Source organism: Falco peregrinus, chromosome 16 (genome assembly GCF_023634155.1).
Source record: "Falco peregrinus isolate bFalPer1 chromosome 16, bFalPer1.pri, whole genome shotgun sequence".
NCBI lineage: Eukaryota > Metazoa > Chordata > Aves > Falconiformes > Falconidae > Falco > Falco peregrinus.
In genome coordinates, this window is record NC_073736.1 from 6,132,007 (window position 1) to 6,149,762 (window position 17,756).

Here is a 17,756-nt window from a genome sequence, read left to right on the forward strand (position 1 = left end):
TTGACAGACAGCTGCTGAAGAAGTCACTTGCTGATTCCTACTACCCAGCAGATGCCTCTCAGCGCTTGCTAAAATGTTAGCTTGAATTTATGAAATGGAAGCAAATGCATTTTACCTTAAGGACTGATCATTTCAAGGAGAGGAAAACATGACAAACTCATCCAGGGCTTTTATTTGTAAACAGCATTTGCCTCCTCCTTCCCTAGCTAGGGTGGAAGCGCCCAGTCTTGTCCACAGCCCGTGAGGCTGCCTGCGTGCCCTCTCCTGTCTGCGAGGATCCGTGCTCCTCAGGGAGACATCTCAGCCCTTCGACCTCTTTTTTCTGAGATGATGAACAAGCACATCTCATGGGACATTCCTGAGCTGGAGGCCATTTAGCAATAATGCTAAAAGTCTGCACTGAAAGCTCTGGAAGAGCAGGGAGGCCAGCAGGGACGGCAACAGCCTGCCCTGCCCTGCTCTGCGGGGAAGCAGCAGCGCTCAGTCCCTCAAAGCCTCCCTGCACCTCCCGCACTTTGCTTTTCATTTACTACTGGCAATTTCTTCCGTGCTGCAAAGGCAAAAGTTGCTTTTCACAGGCTGGAGGCCAGGGGCAATCCCGGACCCCCGCTCAGCCCCACTGCACCCCCCGCTTTGCCAGACAGGGGTTATTTCCAGATTTCCACGTACCTGTTTATTGCTGGTATGATTCAGTAAGTAAATATTTCTCACCAATATACTCAGCTTGTATAATAAATGCCACACACCACATGTTAGAAAATAAGGACCCACTCAGGATGGCTTTTTTAACCAGTAAACTTTATTTATATATAACAACAGTACAAAGTGAGTCCTTGGCTTGCAAAATAGGAGTGTTTCATATTTACAATAGGTACACAATAATATATTAGAATAATAACAAAACCCCCTTTTTCCTTGGAACATTTTTAAATACTTAAACTTTCTTACATTTTTTCCACAACACTTGTAAAAACAACAAAAAACAGACAATCATCTTAAAAAAAAATATAATACAGAACTCCAGTGTGTCAAGTATAATGGGGAGGGGAAGAGCCAGAGAACGATACGGTGGAATGGGTACGGATACAAATCAATTCATTATTCCTGCCAATACACAAATCCCCTAAAACTGACGTGTGTTTATTTTAAGGAGGGGGGGGGCAGAAGAAATCAGAATCTGTTCCATGGCTAATACCTCTACATTCCGTGACATTTTGGGGAGCTCCAGAAGATTTAGTACCTGTACATTCCCTTTCCTTTGCCGCTTCCCACCGCTTCTCGTAACAGCCCCCAAGGTGCCATTAGCACAGAAACACTCATCAATAAGAGAAGGATATTTTACTGCAGTATCTTCTGAAGCTAGGAAATAACGTGGCAAAATCAGCTCGTCAGCTCATTTACTTTCCGACGGCTCCTCTTGCAGGCACACCTTTCTTCTGCCCAGTCCATGAGGTGGAAACATCTGATGGAGAAGCTGTTGCATGAACTTCCAAGCTTATTCGAAATAGAGGTATTAAAAATCTCAAAGGAAAGGCCGTATAGCAGACCTCGTGTTTGATCTGGCAGCCTCAGGAGGCCCAGGGAGTTTGGGATATTGTCTGTGCAATTGGATGGACCCTGCAGGTCTTTTCAGCACGTTCTTAGGCGCTGCAGGAATGTCTGTTTTTTAGTATTATCTTCCACTTTGACAAAGAAAGGAGAGGAATGGGTAACATGGGGGCAAATGGGGATCTAAAAGAACAAGCACACAGACACCGCCGTGCTCACAGCACGGCCAAAACACCTTCAGCTGCGGTTCAGCTGCTTCTGGTGCAACTGCAGCAGCAACGTCGGCGCAGACGCCCAGGCAAGACAAGGAGCTTTTCCAGCAAGGGAGCAGCCGGCCTGTGCTGCCCCGCTGCCTTCTCCTCCCCACCTCCCACCCCTGGCACGGCCCCCGGCATGCAGTGAAGCTCCCCAGGCTGCAGGATGGGTACAGGAGACCCAGAGTTTTGTGCTAGGAGCCGGGAAGGCAATAGGTACCGCTAGCAGCTGGGAGCCAGCCTCTGTGCCGTGCCTTGCCCAGAACAGGACCACTGCCTGAAACTGGTTTCTTTTTTCTGTGGTGAACAGAGGCTTTGCACAAAGCCTTCCAGGTGGTAAAAATCGGTTTGAAGATTCCCATCCTCTTCCCTGCCAAAACTAATCTGACCAACCCACATTTAAATTGTACCTTCAGGGTTGCTCAGCTCAGTGGATCCTGAACGGCACCTTCTTGGCAGCGCACGCTGGCGTCTTTTACTCCGATTATTTCCCCACTGAATGTCAAATTAAAAAACTCAAGCAGCCTATCCACACGGGTGTTGGGTGGCCTTGTAGCTATCACCAGTGCTTTGCCTTCAGCCTCCAACCCACCGGTCTCAGTGGCCTCGGGAGAAGGCTGGGAGGAGGCTGGGGCGATGCAGGCGTTTCACCGAACACACATTCACTAAACAGACGGGACTGCTCACCTAGCTCTACCTAGCACGCAACTATATACAACATCGCAGCTCCCTGCGTTATTGGCTTGCGGTTTATGGTACAAATGCAATTCCGAAATAGGATGGCTGAAGCTTTGTGGCATTTTAATGTATCTTTGATGTCAGTTATTTATCCTTCTCTGAACATTTTTTCTTCTCTCCAGGGTACAGTCACACGTGAGCTTTCCCTGATGTCCCAGCTTATTCAAGTCAGTCTATTTTAGTTTCATTTAGTTTGGCGAGCTGAGTCCCTGTGGCAGGTGAGCTCTGACAGCACTGGAGACCGATGGAGAAGAGCCAGTGACAGGTGAGAACGTGGCTGGGCTGCTGCCAGGGAACAGGCTCGAGGCACAGGCTTGGACAGGAGCATCACGGGGACCACGCCAGGAGCTGCTCTGTCCTTTGCCAACCTGCTGCCCTGGGGACAGGGCAGGGACAGCAGGCAGGTTGGTGCTTCTCATCCCCGTTGGCTGCTTGGAAATAAGACTTTGTTTGTCGGTTGTGCCCACTGGAGGAGGAAAGCGCTCCGACCCTTTCCACGCAGATTAGACGACTCGCAGCAAGGTGCTCGGAGTCAGCAGCGCGCAGGAATGCAACCCCAGAGCTTTAAGCCCTCTTGCTTTTGTTCTCCACGTGCCCACCCATATTGCTCCCTACATTATGTAATTTTTGGTGAAGTCCAGTTGAACGTAGGAGAGAGAACTTACGTGGGGACAGGCCGTTAGGATTTTAAGACAGTGTGTTGAAGGCACTGCTGTGATGAAGGTCTCTGTTGCCACCGTGTCCAGCGGCTGCACTCGCCATCCCCACTGTGTCACAGCATCGAGACCCTGTGGGAAGGCATCACCATCCGGCACGGCCACGTCCAGCCTCCTTTGGAGATAAACCTCTGCTGCCCGGGATGCTGCCCACCAGCAGTGAAGCCGTGGAAGCAGTTTTGCTTCTCAGCGCTGGTTCCTGTGGTGGGTCTTCACGCAGCTGCCGGACTGGTCCATGCTGGATCTCATGGGACTCCAGCGCTTTGGCCGTGCTGATCTCTCCGGCCTCCCTTTAAACATAAATTCATCCTTTATGGCAAAGCGTGGACCACTTGACGTCCACATCTTCTGTACTTTGGTGGGCTGCAGTGTTGTGGTGCTCCACAGCAGGGCTCATGCGGAGACAATCTTGCCTATAAGTTAGACTCTTGTATATGGGTTTTTAATAAAGGCTTTCAAGGTGGAGAAGCGTTTGATTAGCACCTTGCTCCCCCTTGGAGTAGGTGCTTTGATAGCTCATGAGCAGAAGATTAAATGGAATTATTTAAGCAGTGACACCAGGCAGAGAGATTCTGGAAAATGACGTCTCCCACTTTGATGTCGAAACACCTGAAACGAAGTGAACTGGAGAATCAAAACACCAACCAGCCTTGCAGGAGGAAGGGGGCAATGAGAAGGATGTGAAATCATTTCATCTAAGGCAAAGTCACTGCCCCCTCCTGACCAAACCTCAAGTCCAGTTTGCTGCAAGTGCGAAGAAAATGCCATCTTGAGATCTGAAGCTTCCTCTTCCCAAGGGAGTAGTGGGAAAGTCAGATGCAAACAGGGCAATAGATTACAAGCGTTTTGCCCCAAGGGGATATGTTGCTTCATTCCATATAATTGCCTATAAAGATCCATAATTAATTCAACCACATGAGTATATACTTGGCAGATGATTTAATGGCCACCCATTCCAGCCAGCACCGTGCTGCTCCCTGTGCCACCCTGCTCATGCCTTTTCAGGTGATGGAAGAAGAGGTGTTTCTGCTGCTTCCCTTGGAAGTCAGTCAGTCAAAAGTGTAATAGCTTACTGGTTTGCAAAGTGCTCCCACTGCTCTCCCTTTCCTCCTCTGCCCAAATTCCTCCCACAACACAGAAAATAAACTCAGCTGTCCCCTTCTCAGTGCTCTCCTGTATTCATGGAATACAGACCCTGTGTTTGGCCAGCTTGGACGCATTGGATTCTTTTAATCCTTACTCACAAACCAGTACCTCCGGGCTCTGCAATCGGTTTTCTTTTCCCTCCCTCATCCTTACCTTCCAGGATAATCCCAGTTTACAGGCCCTTTCCCAGGCTTCTGACAGGACAGGGGGAGAGGCTGCTAAGGGGCAAATCAGCCAAGCAGGACAGGCAGCCCATCGTGCTGCACGTAGAGCATCGTGAGCAGGGAGACCTCCCACGTGCTGCCTCTCCTGCTGCCTGCCCGTGGGGCAACGGGCAGCCAAAACGCACATGGAAAAGACACTGGACACCGGCACTGCCGGCATTGCTGCTGGGTGGCTGCAGCACCCACACTTAGCGCTGCCCAGCAGACCCCTTGCAGGGAACCCAGCGGGTGGTTGGGGACTTCGACTTTTGCTGAGAAAATACTGGGGAAGGGGGAATGACAAAATGTTTGCTTATGGGGTGCTCCTGGTCAGAAGGTAGAGAGCAGGAGGAGGAAAGTATGCTTAAAAGCAGCTACGCAAAAGCCTCTCAGATAGATGTGAAGACAGAGGACCATGAGGGCCTGACTTGGGTTGCAGGGCCAGCACACCTTCAGGAGCACCCAGGTGATGAAAAGCCAGGTCTTTGCTTTGGGCAGTACTCATATTTTGTGAATCCTGCAGGCATAACTCTTCAGACTAATATTTAGAAGCATTTGGAAACTGTTGGAAAACCATTTGGAGTGTTTTCTTTGGGTTTCAGAGTACCATAAGAATTTGGTGAACCATCTGAATACGAATACTCAAAGCAATGACCACAACTAAAACATAGACCTGGCAATCACTCCCAGCAGCTGCACGTCGGATCACTGCAAACAGCAGCAACAGAAACCAGTAAAAAAATGAGACCTGGAGGATTTCAGAACCCGACACTCTGCAATCCCCTGTAACACCAGCAGCAAAGAGCAGGGCAGGCTGGCGGCTGCTGTGAGGATGGCTCACCACGTCCGCGGTGCTGGGCTCCAGGACGTCAGGCTTTCATAGGACAACCCACAAGCTTGCACGTTTTCTGTCTTTGAAATTAGACTCATTGTGCAGCAGAAGGATCCCTGGGAAGGCAACTGTTCTGGTAATGGGCAGTACGAATCCTGCTCTGCTCCTCAGTCTGTCTCTGCCAGCTTGCTCCGTGTCTCGGTAAATCCAAGCCCTCCAGTTACAAAGCTCAGGCTGTTGTAAATGTCAAGAACTTATTGCACAAGGTTGATCATTATCATCAGTATCTTCTCCCAAGTATTAATAGGGCACAGAGAAACTCCTAGAAATGGATTAACCAAAAGAAAGTGGACTTGGCATGGCTTTTTCTGAAGGGTAATTAAAATAACAAATTTCCTGAGTATTTCTCTACATGCTTCTCCCCTCGCCTGTTGCTGGCTTCTGTTAGGTCTGTGCCTTGAGACCAAAAGCCAGCAGCTCACTTGGTGCATGGGGAGCCTGTGGTGACCCTCCCGGGCTCTGGGATGGATATGAAAATGGATTTTCCTTCGACACACACTGGCTGCAAACTAAGGTCCCAGTCCAGCACAGCACTGCCTGGGCAGGGCTGAGCAGATGTCGGGAGCTATTTTCCTGCCACTGCCAAGCTCATGCAGTCAATACTTGTACTTCCATTAGACCTAATCACCCTGTCCTCCCCACTGCAGCCTGCGCAAATATCAATATTTATTACAGAGAGAAATATTTACAGCGTTCCTTCCCCTCCTGGCACTCTACAAAGGGACACACACAAGCTTTGGTGTCGTTGAAAGAAATAACACTCACAAACATTTGCCTATCACTGGCCACAAGAACACGTGCCGTCGGGGCCAGCAAGGAACTGAATATAACAACAAGACGCCGAGACAGAGACAAGACAGCAGCGCTAGCTGGCCCGTGGAGTGCTGGTTGAGGTTTTGCCTTGCCTAGAGCACAAAGATTTCTTTCCCCTCCCCAGTGGAAACACAAGTCCTGCGCTGACCCCGGGCGACCCCGTGAATGCTGGCAGAGAAACTCAAAGGGAGCCTGTGCCGATCAGCTCTGCAAGTCAAACAGAAAAGCAATAAATAGCTCATCTCGCTACGTTGAGTCTTTTCAAGTATCGCTCACTGTAAACATTGGGGGGGTGTTGGTTTTTACTGCCAGAAATTCAGAGGCGGCTGCCAGAAACCACCCCAAAACCCAACCAAGGAGGCTTCATCCCAGCTCTGCCCGATGGGAGAGGGCAGCCGGCTGCTCTGCTCCGAGCGTACCTGCAGGAACCAGCATTGCACCGAGCGTGGCCGGGCACGGCCGTGGGCATCCCACCGCTGCTCAGCGGGCTGCCGGCTCACTGCAGTGTGCCGGCCTCCAGCGAGGGGAATGGGGGTGGAAAAGGGGAAAGCATTTAAAATCAGATCTTTCCTCGTTCAACAGTAAATGGGATTTAAAAAAAATATATATATATCGACACTATATAAATACATAGATAAAGCTGGATTTCAAGACAGGTTGGATGATCTGATGGTTTTGCAATTCAGGTAAAGTTCCTTCTAGTGCCTATAAGTTACTCAGCCACGGAACTATTTTCTGGCTAAACCGCTATTTTACTTGTGTAAAAAGGTGTGGTGCAAACTTGTGCTCATATTTTTTATAAGATCCCAAAAAGGAGAAGATTTCGTTTTTCCAAATGTTCCAATTAGCATAAGAGTCCATTCGCAGAATGTCTGAGCCACATCCCCGGGAGTCTCTCGAGGACAGGATTCAGAGCTGAACCTTCTTGCCAGGATTATCTCTGTGGCCTCTGTGGTTTTTGTTCTATATCTTTTTTTTTTTCCTTTTTCTTTCCTTTTTTTTTTTTTTTTTTAAAAAAAAACTTTAAATAAAGTTTTATTTTCTAATATACATCAAACAATTTTCATGCAAAGCAGCAGTCATGGAGACATCCAGACTTTCCAGGTTCCTTCTTTCCATGTATGCTCGAAAAAATGATCCATCTTGATTTGACTTTGATTGAGATGCTTTGTCCTTTTCTCTTCCTGCCTTTTCAAACCGGATCCTATGTGGTTTTGAACACAGTCACTCCTTGGGCCAGTCTGCTCACTCCAGAAAAGCCTTGGTATTTATATGTGTTCAGCGCCTTTCTTGCTTGTTCTCCTTCTTAATTCCCCAGCGTCCGTGCAATCCTCTGCCCTTTGCTGTCTGCGAGCACCGCGTCCTTTCTTCAGCTCTCAATAGACATGGCACCAATAAGTTGCTCTACTTTGTATGCCAGACGCTGCCTACGTGCCTGTTCATCCTGCTCCAAAGCCCCAATGAGCTGGTACAGAAAACATCAAAAGGGAGGGAAAAAAAAAAGAAAAAGAAAGAAATCAGCGTGCGAGAGGGGGTGGTAGAGGTGGGTGGGCAGCAAGATGTGAGCAACTTGAAACATGGTTGTGTGAAACTTAAATAACAAATGGCAAAGCAACGCGACGAGCGCTTCGCCGTGCCGCAGCCGTCCTCATTGATTTGTTGGACCGCTTGGTGCACATTACCCACACAACACCATCATTCCCACTCTTGTACCTTGGACTCCACATTTCTTGTCTCATTTAGCAGGAAAGTTATGAGATTTTTAAACCCTAATCAGAAATTAGCTGTGGCATTGTACCACAAACATACATGCAGTTAAATGACAAACCCCTTCCTCTTAACGGACATAATTGCAAAATAGGTTCTTCTTACACTGAAATGAAGGGGTGGAACAGATGGCAAGAACTTGGTTTCAAGTGATGCGTTCATTAAAGGAGCTCATGCTGCCAGGAATTCTTTGCAAACAGGAGTCTGCGCCACTGCAACATGGGAATTGTACCACACTGTTCCCAAAAGACAGGGATGTTTCTGGGGACCTTCAGTAGGTCATGATGATTTTCCACTGCATTTAGGAGTGGGCTGCACTGGGCAAATGCCAAGGCTGAGGAATGCAGTTGCTCCCACAGTATTTTAGGTTTCAGTCCTCCTGGGAAGTACGCTATGGGCACAGGACTCTTTGTGCATGAACAGAACAGAGCGGGAGAGCAGTGGTGCAAGCTACGGTCACACTGCATCAAGGACAAGGGAGGAGCTCTGGGCAGCAGCAAGGAGGGTCACTGCACAACCCAGGACCGCCCAGAAGCTCATCTCCTCTCCCATGCGGGTTGGCATCACCTCTGCGCCCACCCCAGGGGACACCCACCTCTTCGCTGTACTTGCTGACGTAGGAGTAGATCTCGTTGAGCGCGCTCAGCATGTTGAACTCGACGGCGTGCAGGCGCGACTGCTCGGCGAGGTAGGCGTTCATGTCCTGGTCGCTGATGGCAGGGAGCTTGGCGATGTCTGCGTAATACCTGCAGGAAGGAAAGCTGTCAGAAACACCAAGCCTCAAAACACCCCTCTTCTCCTTGGGATTTAAACAAAGCTCTGCAGGGAAAAGGGCAGCATTTTGCTTTATGCTTACATCTAGTAAAACAGGATCCCGGTCTGTAACAAGCCGAAAATAAGAGCAGCGATGCTTGGCAGGGCTGAGCTGTGCCACCAGCTTGCTGCAAGAGCCACCTCCTGCATTGCCGGCCAGCGACAGCAAAGCTGCTCGACGTGGGAGGTCGGGCAGGACCGGAGCCCCCAGGCCAGCCCCGCACCCACATTGCTGCCGCCCCGCACGCTGCCACTCACCTCTCCACCCAGCTCTTGTAGCTGGGGATGTCCTTGGCATAGAGCAGCTTGTTGGAGGGGGAATCCTTGCCCAGGCGGTGCTCTGAGGTGGAGCAGGAATCCATGAAGGTCTGAGCCACAACAGAAAGGCAGGCATCTGTGATGCTGCCTTTGTGGATATCAAACACAAACTGGGGGTTTTTGATTACGTTCACCCAGAATCGCAGAGGGAGGCTGTGGGGAAATCAAGAAACAAAATTAACTGTGATGACAGAGGCTAGAAAAGGACATTTGGCTGCGGTTTGCGTTCCCAAGCAGAATACAAATGGTGGGAAGCAGCAATAACGTGAATAGGAGCTGGGCCAGGTCTATCAAACACCAGTGAGCCCAGTGCTGCCCGGGTTGCTTGTGACAGGTCCCGCTAGGCCTGGGCTGGACGCTGCTGCCCCATGTACCCCAGGAGCTGCTCTGGGGCCTGATCCTGCCCAGGATGGCAGAGGAGGCAAGAGCCGGGGGACAGCAGGCGCTGAGGGCAGGCTGGCTGTGCCAGGGCAGAGCTCGATGGTGCCGTCTGAGCAGCTCCATGAGGAGCCCATTAGACCGTGTTCTTAGAGCAGGAGTCCGCGGCGCAGAGCCGAGCCGGGGCAGCGGTGCTGCTGCCCCCGCGCTAATCAGCCGCTGCCCGGCCGGTCCGCAGTCCATCATCTGCCAGCGGTGCAGCAGGCATCAGAGGCTTTGTCCCCAAATCCCGAGGCCTTTGCAATCAAAGGGGAATTATTATTCCTTTTTTCTTTGGCTGTATAGCAGGATCAAAAAAACAGCTGCTGCTTTCTATTACCTTTCAAGTCTCGGCTCTCTCTGTCTACCCAGCTTGCTCACCGAAGGCTTCAGCTTAACTCTTGCTGCACTGCAGGCGAGCAGCTCGGCCGCAGCCCCAGCAGTGCCAGCTCCCAGACCCCCCGGCTCCCAATTCCAAGCCCCCGTTTGCTTTGACCTGTTACGGTGGCATAAGCCTTCTCCCATCTCCCCACCAAAATGCCCTTTCTGGGGATGCTGCAGCTGCCCAGAGCGCTCAGTAGAGCTGTTAGTTCAGAGACCGAATTTTCACCTTTCTCCCGAGCCCACCGTGCTCCAGGCCAGGAGGAAGGACCAGGGCTCGTGTGGGCTGGTGGCTCCGGCAGCAAAAACTCTGCTGGTCGGTGCTTTCTTTTTTATTGCTTTAAGAAGTCTCATCTTTTTGTGTGATTCTGGAGTTCTTATTCTAATAACACCTTCCTCTAAGCCTTTCAATAAATTGTTTTTAGCTTCCCACAGCCTTAGCAGGGTACCCAGCTTTTGCAGCCATGATGATTAGAGGCCTTTTAAACCACGAGGGACTCAGGAAAATACAAAGTCTTCAGGGAGCAACCATTTGTTATGCTTTTTTTTCCTTCCTCGAAGAGGTGAATTTCTAACCCACGGAGCTTTTAATCCTAAAATAACAGCAGAGGCAGAGATGTGAGAGCTCCTATTGTTTGGAAAAGGCTGAACCTGGCTGCAGTCCATGCCAGTGGCACACAGGGATGGCTCCTTCCCCCCTTGTCACCTACCCCACGATTTCCAAAGACCAGGTGTGTGGATCTACGGCCTGAGGCCGGTGCCCAGCTCCCACCCGGGCAGAGGACGCTGAGATAGCTGGGCGCAGGGGTTAACGCTGCACCAGGGGTTCAGCTCGTGTGTGCATGGAGTCAGCACGAACCAGGATCAAACCCCACTGCCGCATCTGGGGCAGCAGCTGAAAAGCATTAACATGGCTTCATGGAACATCTCGTGCTTTGGAGCTATGGGACTTGGTTGTTCTCAGCCTTCCCAAAGTTCTTCCCCATCTCTGTTTTTCCCCAGGACACAGACAATTGCTCAGTACTGAGGTCTGCTCCCCTCTCCATCTTCCTCCTTCGTTCTTACCAATTGCTCTTCCACGTGTGCCTCACATCTGTGTCATGGATGCCGTGCTTATCTGCCTGCTCATCCAAGAAATCGAACATATACTTGATGGCCAGCGGGAGCGCGCTGCCGCGGTGCACGGTGCTGAACAGCGTCTCAAACAAGTCGTCCACAAATTTCTGCAGCGTACCCTAATGAAAGCAGCAACCGAGAAGGTGAAGGGAGGCGCAGGCACACGCTTGGCTAAGCAGCGGTGGCAGGAGGGGATGCCAGATGGCATTACCAGCTCTGCACAGCCCCGCAAAGTGCCGCCATGGACCCCACAGGAATAAGTAAGGTCGGGGTCCTTACGAATGCTGACTGTACAGCCAGAGGACCCCGGGGGGATGCTCCAGCTTGCAGTTATTCACGGCTGCATTTACTCTTTATTTCTCACCTGAAAGAAGTTCTTTTGCTCTCAAAAGCAAATCTACATTATCTACAGTGATGAAACACGGTGAAAGGCAGGACCTTTCCTCTCTGCCCAAGGAAACCAGTTAAATATTTACAGGCACTGCTGTGTCTCTCCAATTCTTTGTGTTTTATAATGTGCAGAAGAAGGAAGCATTGCAGCCATAGCCTTGCAGCGTGAGAAAATCTGGGATGTGTTTCTGTTGCTGCCCCATGAGCCATCCAACCCCTGGCACCCAGGAAAGCCCGACTGGGACAGTATCCCCTGGGAGCTGAGCATCACTAGGGGCTGCACAGGATCCCTGGCAAGTGCCTATAGACAGACCTCCCTATGCATTTCCCAAGCAAATTTAGTGCATGGCAGTTACCTTTGTAGCTAATAGCCTGGTCAGGTAGATTTCAGACACCATCTTACTGCCCCGGTCTCCTTCCTTCTGGTCTCCATGGTCGTGGTTTTTGACCAAGTGCCAGACCTTGACCCCGCTCTCCAGGTCGGGGGTGATCATGGGGGCGCGGGAGCGCAAGCTGTCGGGGCTGCCGGTGTAACGGAAGGTGGAGTCTGAACAATGGGAGGAGAAGTCGGTCATGCTCAAAGCAACCCCCTTTTTCATTTCCCTGTCTCCTCTCAGTGATGCCACTGTGCTTGCTAATGCCAAAATCATCCGCCCTGGCTTTTTTATGGGGTAATGAAACGTAATACCAGCCTGGCACTGACAAAATGTGGCATTTGCCAAGGATACGTGTTGGTCTTCACTGAGAAGAGCCCTTCAGACTCAAGCTTTTGTGTTTTCACACTCAGACATGGGACTTTTCTGCTCCATTCACATCCTTTACTTATGTGAACCGACTCCTGCAGCACCGGCATCCTGATATCAGTCTTCCCTAAATAATAACAAGCTCCCCAGCACAACCAGCACAAAGGGAAGAAACTGTTGTTCCTGTTCTCCAGGCATTCATTAGAGCAACAAGGGCTCAAGCTGAGCACCAACTGCAGAGCCTGAGGCCAGTCCTGCATCCCGGCTGTGCCGCCCGTGGTGCTGAGCGGGTCCGGCCTCCCTGCTGTCCCTGCTTCTGCCCTCCTCCCTGGCAGGGAAATGGGAGCTCAAAGGTGAGCAGACAAAGGTTTTTCCCTTAATTGCTCAGAAACCATGGAGGGATGTGAGATACATTTAACTTCCCAAAGAATGTACCTCCCTGGATCCCATCCACAGCATCTTCAAGCTGAGACACCGGGCTGAGTAACACAATCATGTGCTGTTGGATTTTTTTCCTCTCACTAAATTTCTTTGTTCTCTGGGAATCTCATGCGTTTTCTCAAGTTTAGCCTCCAATTCACTGCTCACCCTCCTCATGGAGAGTAAGGGAATCAATCATAAATCAGCCGAGGGAAATACGCAAGTCATTACCAAACTAGCTAGATTTTCATCCCTGATTAAGGCTTAGATAAATGACTACTCCAACTGATATAATTAAGGAGACAGACAGGGGGACAGCTAGGGAAGCATCTAGTAATTCTATTTTTAAACACAGCTCTGTACTGATATATAATGGGGGAAGTAAATAAGTATCTCATTTAAATTCTGTCTGCACAATTAGAAGTATTAATCTTAACATGAGCGATGATAGTTCATATTGGGAGTTTGCAAAAGCTTTTCCATCTGACACAGATCAATGAGCACCGAGGACTCAGGCTGTGTGACCCAGCCTCGGTTTTTCCATCACCTGAAGCGTGGGAAGTGCTGGGCACTCGGGTGGACTACAACTCCCAGGGAGAAATACCTTTTCTCTTGGCTTTTGCCTAAGACTCTCCTGTGGATGGCTCCTCAGAACCCTTGCTTGAGAAAAAAAACATTATTCTGGGAGCTATAAACAAGAGGAGGTTTGTCAGGAGATCTCTCGTTTGTAAAACACTCTGTAAAATGAAAGATAATGAAAGATCAGCACACTAGAGATTTTGCCACTGTTGCCTTTTATGGAAGTATATTATTACTATTATTGTGGATTTAGTGCTATAAACGCACACCTGGCACCTCGCAGACTCATTTACTCAGGCTGCAGCGTCTTCAGGGACCCTCTGTAAAGTGCCAAGCCCTGCTATTATGCAAATAATTAATTCCCAGGTGTGCACATCCGAGCACGCCGAGTTAAGATTGCCATTCCCCGGTTTTGACCCATTAGCTGAGGATTCAGGATCCTCCATGTAGAGAAGAAAGAGATGAAGGGATTGGGCTCTTCCCTGGTGCAGACCTGCTTACACACAAGGGACACAAAGCTGCTTTCCTGCAGCGGGAGCCCCAGGGGAGCTCTGCTGCATCCAGCCCCTCTCAGCAAAAGCCTTTCCCTGGGCTTTTCCAAGAGCCGTGTTTCCCAAGGCTGCTCATGTGCTTGGCATTTCCTTTTCCCTCCTCTCAGCTTCTCTGGGCTTTCTGCTGTTCTGTCCATAGATGGAAAAACCTTTGCAAAAAAAACAGTAGCCAAGGGCATTCTTCTGTTTGGCACCTGAACGTGCCCTCATTGTGGCTGAGGTGGTGTGGTTCTTTGGGGGAAGCTGCTGCTTTTTCCCCCACCTAATTGCCTTGAGGTGCTGCCCTCCTGCAACAAAGGCAGCTTCAATACCAACCCCATCAAGATACACTCGCAAGTAAAGCTGCAAGCTCCAGGCTGGCTCTGAAATGCGGAGTACAGCAGGAGTAATGCCCGGTTGCTGCCTGTGAGCCATAGTTTCCCAGCCCTTAATGCTGCTTCTTACCGTATCTACTAATGGATGTCCGGGATATACTGGCAGAGGCAGGAATATTATAGGAGGAGGTCTGTTTGGGAACGAGAGCCACAACTGAGCGGTCCGATACCTGGGGAGGCAAAGGGAGAGAAGAAAAGCTCAGCGAGATGCACCGGCTGCTCACCCAGCAAACGCAGGTAACACCAGAGCCCGGGTGCAGCGTGGGCAGGGGGCACGGCACGGCACAGCATGGCACGGCATGGCACGGGGTCCCCAGGGCAGCCAAGCTCTCTGCTGGGTTGTCGGCGAGGGACCAAAGGAAAAAAGTGGTAAATCAAAAGACATCTTGAAGCTGGTTTTGGTCGTTCTGATTTAAGATTATGTTTTATCCAATAAAAATGAGAATCTCAAGAATTGTTGTGATCCAATTAAAGTAACAATGCAGAGGGAATAAAAGGGCTATAATAACGTTATGGACCATAAAACATTCCTATTAAACCATTTTTTATTTTAGCAATTTTTACGAACTTTAAAAGTTTGATTTACAGCTAAGCAAGACATAAAGCCATCTTTCAGGGTATTAAATTGTCAGTCCCTCTACTGCACCAGAGAAGGAATTAAATGCTGGGAAGTCTAACTATAAATGAACATTAGTGCTAACAAGATTTTGTTACAGCAGATTTTAGTAGCCATGTTTAATTTTATCCTCCCTATAAATCTAGTAGTCACTGGAAATTTTTTAACTTATTTCCCTTAATTAAGGATCTGCAGGTTTCCAGGGAATGGGCCTGAGTGTCTTTTAATTTTGAACTCGTGGCCCGTGGCGCGGTGCGGCAAGGGAGCAGAGAGCGCAGTCACTGCATCTCTCAGGCTGGGGACCCGCCGGCGCCCAGCCAGCACATTATTTAGAGGAGCTGCACAAAAGAAATGCCTCTTCCTGCTGGAGAAATTGCTTTTGGGGCTAAGTCCCCCGTTACGTCCTGCGTGGGACTCGGCACTGTCCCCGCGCACGGGGAAGCTGCAGGGGTGTTTGTACAGCGTCTGCTGGCGCGAGGTGATCGCACACCGCGATCCTCACTGCCTTCAAGGCTCTGGGTACCAGTCAGATGAAAGGTTTCATGTAAATGCGACTTATTATTATTGCTAGTGATAGTGGAAATAATAGTCACTTGTGTTTCACAGTACAAAAGTGAGGTATTTCTAGGCAAAACACTTCAACCACCTCTGTTATTTCCCCTTCTGCTCCTGCCTCACTTCATCCCATTTATTAAGACAACGGAAGAAACAATCAGTGGTGACATTATTTTCTTAGGCTGTTATTAGCTGCCACTTCAGTTCAATTTTGCTAGGGAGAAACCCGAGTGGGCCAGTGCTCCCGTGGAGGCAGCAGCTCCCTGTGCTGGGATCCATATCCACTGGGGCTGCGGTTAACTGGGAGAGAGGCATTAAAAATTCCACACACACACACAGAGCACTCTCACTCTCTAAATTTTGGGTCGAATGGCTCTTGTCAGCTAAAAAACACCAGCGTGCAAATTAGCATCAGATGTAACACACATTCGTTTCCCATCTCGCTCTGCTGTTGCCATACTCCCATAAAACCCCAGAGATGCTTGCGAAGCTGGCTGGCTGTTTTACAACTTTATAAATATTCTGATTCTTCTACAAGCTGGAAATGTGCTGCACAAAACACCTTAAAGAAAAGAAAATTAAAATCTGGAGCAGGGAGAGCAGAAGCCCAGACAATAATCCTGCGTTTGCGTGGGGTAGTGAGGACGCAGTGAGGATGCCAGCTCCACATCCACGCCACCCTCGGCTCCTAAGTCTCATTTTCCACAAAAATCTTCACTCTCTGCTTCTAATTTTCCATTTAAAATAGTTTTCTAGTCTCTCAGCCTTTCTAGACTCACAGTGGCTGACAGGTATTCATGCTCTGCTGCCTCTGAGTTAACCCTGCATGAGCCACTGTAAATCATTTGATATTAAATTCAGTGTTTCATTTTTCTTGAGTAAAGCCACACGGGGTGAGACTCTCCCACGGAGTTTAATAGGCATGAAACCAAAACGACACCACACAAACGTAATACAATTCCTTACAACATAAGTTAAAAGCTCCAGAGAATTTAACAAAGAATTACACCTACTTAACCTATACATCTATTTTTATAAATGAAGAAATGAGCAGCAGGCATATGGTTCTCTATATAATTCTATGAAGTGGTTCAAAAATATTGCCGAAAGATGAATATTTCTCTTCAAATTCAATCTGGCTTTTGTATGCAAAGGCTTCCCATGAAAATTACATTCTATCTGTTGATGCAGGTATTGTATAGTATATTGAAAACAAATGTAATAGTGTCAAATTCCAGCAGCCAGGTATGGAGCCGAGAAACTCTTGCAATGGATAAGTGCCCTCTGCAGAGCCTTCCCACCCTGCCCCAGTGCACGGTGAGGAGGAGGAGGCTGGTTTGGTCCAGGAGCTGCAGGGACGGGGGCTGCGGAGCGCTCAGACCCCAGAAACCGGGGGCAGGGGCAAGGCTGCGAGGACCGGGCAGGCTCTGGTCCTTGCTCCAGCACTTACTGCCAGCAGCACCTCTCCAAAGGACCACAGAACCCCGGTGTTCCCGGATGGAAACATGGGCTGTGCGTGCAAATCCAGAGATCACTGTGCCTTCGGATCAGAATAAACACAAGACAGCTCTGAACAAAAGATGGAGATAGCTTTACAGGGCTAGGGGTTGTTTTGTTTTGTTTTGTTTTTCTAGACATTCAGTAATCCTTCGTTAGTCCTCCAGAAACTGGAGAAATCTAGATTTCATTTTTATGGCTCGAACCACGCCTGTTTTACATGTAACACATGTTAAAACGGTGAGGCAGCAGTGCTTAAAACCCAAATGATTTTATACCCTCTTCTAAGCTGTGCCTTTGCCCACATATTTGTTTCACTGTGTAGTCCTGGAGCATCTGTATTTTTGATACCTAATAAAAACATTTATTACTCAAATAGAAAAAAACCTGGTAGGAATAACAACAATGAGAAAAAATTGCTTCTTGTTTTTGGCAAAAGCCCTGCCTTGACAAGAATTCTGTTGCGCTGCAGAGAACTTGGCTTCTTTTAAATGGCTGAAACGGCTCTGCCAGGCTGCGCGGAGCTCGGGCCAGGGCAGGGAGAGAAGTGCAATTGCTACCTGTTTAGATGTTTGGCAGCAAATTTCTATCCGGCTCCAGAGCAAAACTGACATTAAAATGGCAGGAATAGCTGCAGCATCTTCAGTGGTGCAAGCATTTTGTTTATTTTAAGGGTAAACTTGTGGCTCAGATTTTCCCACAGGCACTAAAACGAAAGTACTCCCCCTCCCCCCCTAGCATCCGACACACATCAGGAAAACACGGCGCTCACTCGTGACTTCCTTATGATGACTTTTAAAGATCAAGGCATAATAAAGCCTTGCTGCTTCCCTGCATGTTGGTTAATCCCTTGCAACTGTCAGGTAAAACAGATTTTAGAAACAATGGAATTAATCTGCGCAGCTCCTA

General features: G+C 49.2%; 1 protein-coding gene across 1 annotated transcript in view; it reads right to left on the reverse strand.

Annotated features, from left to right (window-relative positions):
- Positions 1 to 1,038: 1,038 nt before the first annotated feature.
- Positions 1,039 to 17,756, reverse strand: part of PLXNA2 (plexin A2) — a 179,386-nt gene continuing 162,668 nt past the window's right edge. Inside the window, exons 27-32 of the mRNA XM_055819918.1 lie at positions 14,250 to 14,349; positions 11,869 to 12,059; positions 11,072 to 11,241; positions 9,149 to 9,361; positions 8,673 to 8,823; positions 1,039 to 7,775 (exon numbers count right to left, since the gene is read on the reverse strand). Coding sequence (XP_055675893.1) covers positions 7,680 to 7,775; positions 8,673 to 8,823; positions 9,149 to 9,361; positions 11,072 to 11,241; positions 11,869 to 12,059; positions 14,250 to 14,349 — 921 coding nt within the window. The 3' untranslated portion in view covers positions 1,039 to 7,679. The remainder of the gene's footprint in view (positions 7,776 to 8,672; positions 8,824 to 9,148; positions 9,362 to 11,071; positions 11,242 to 11,868; positions 12,060 to 14,249; positions 14,350 to 17,756) is intronic.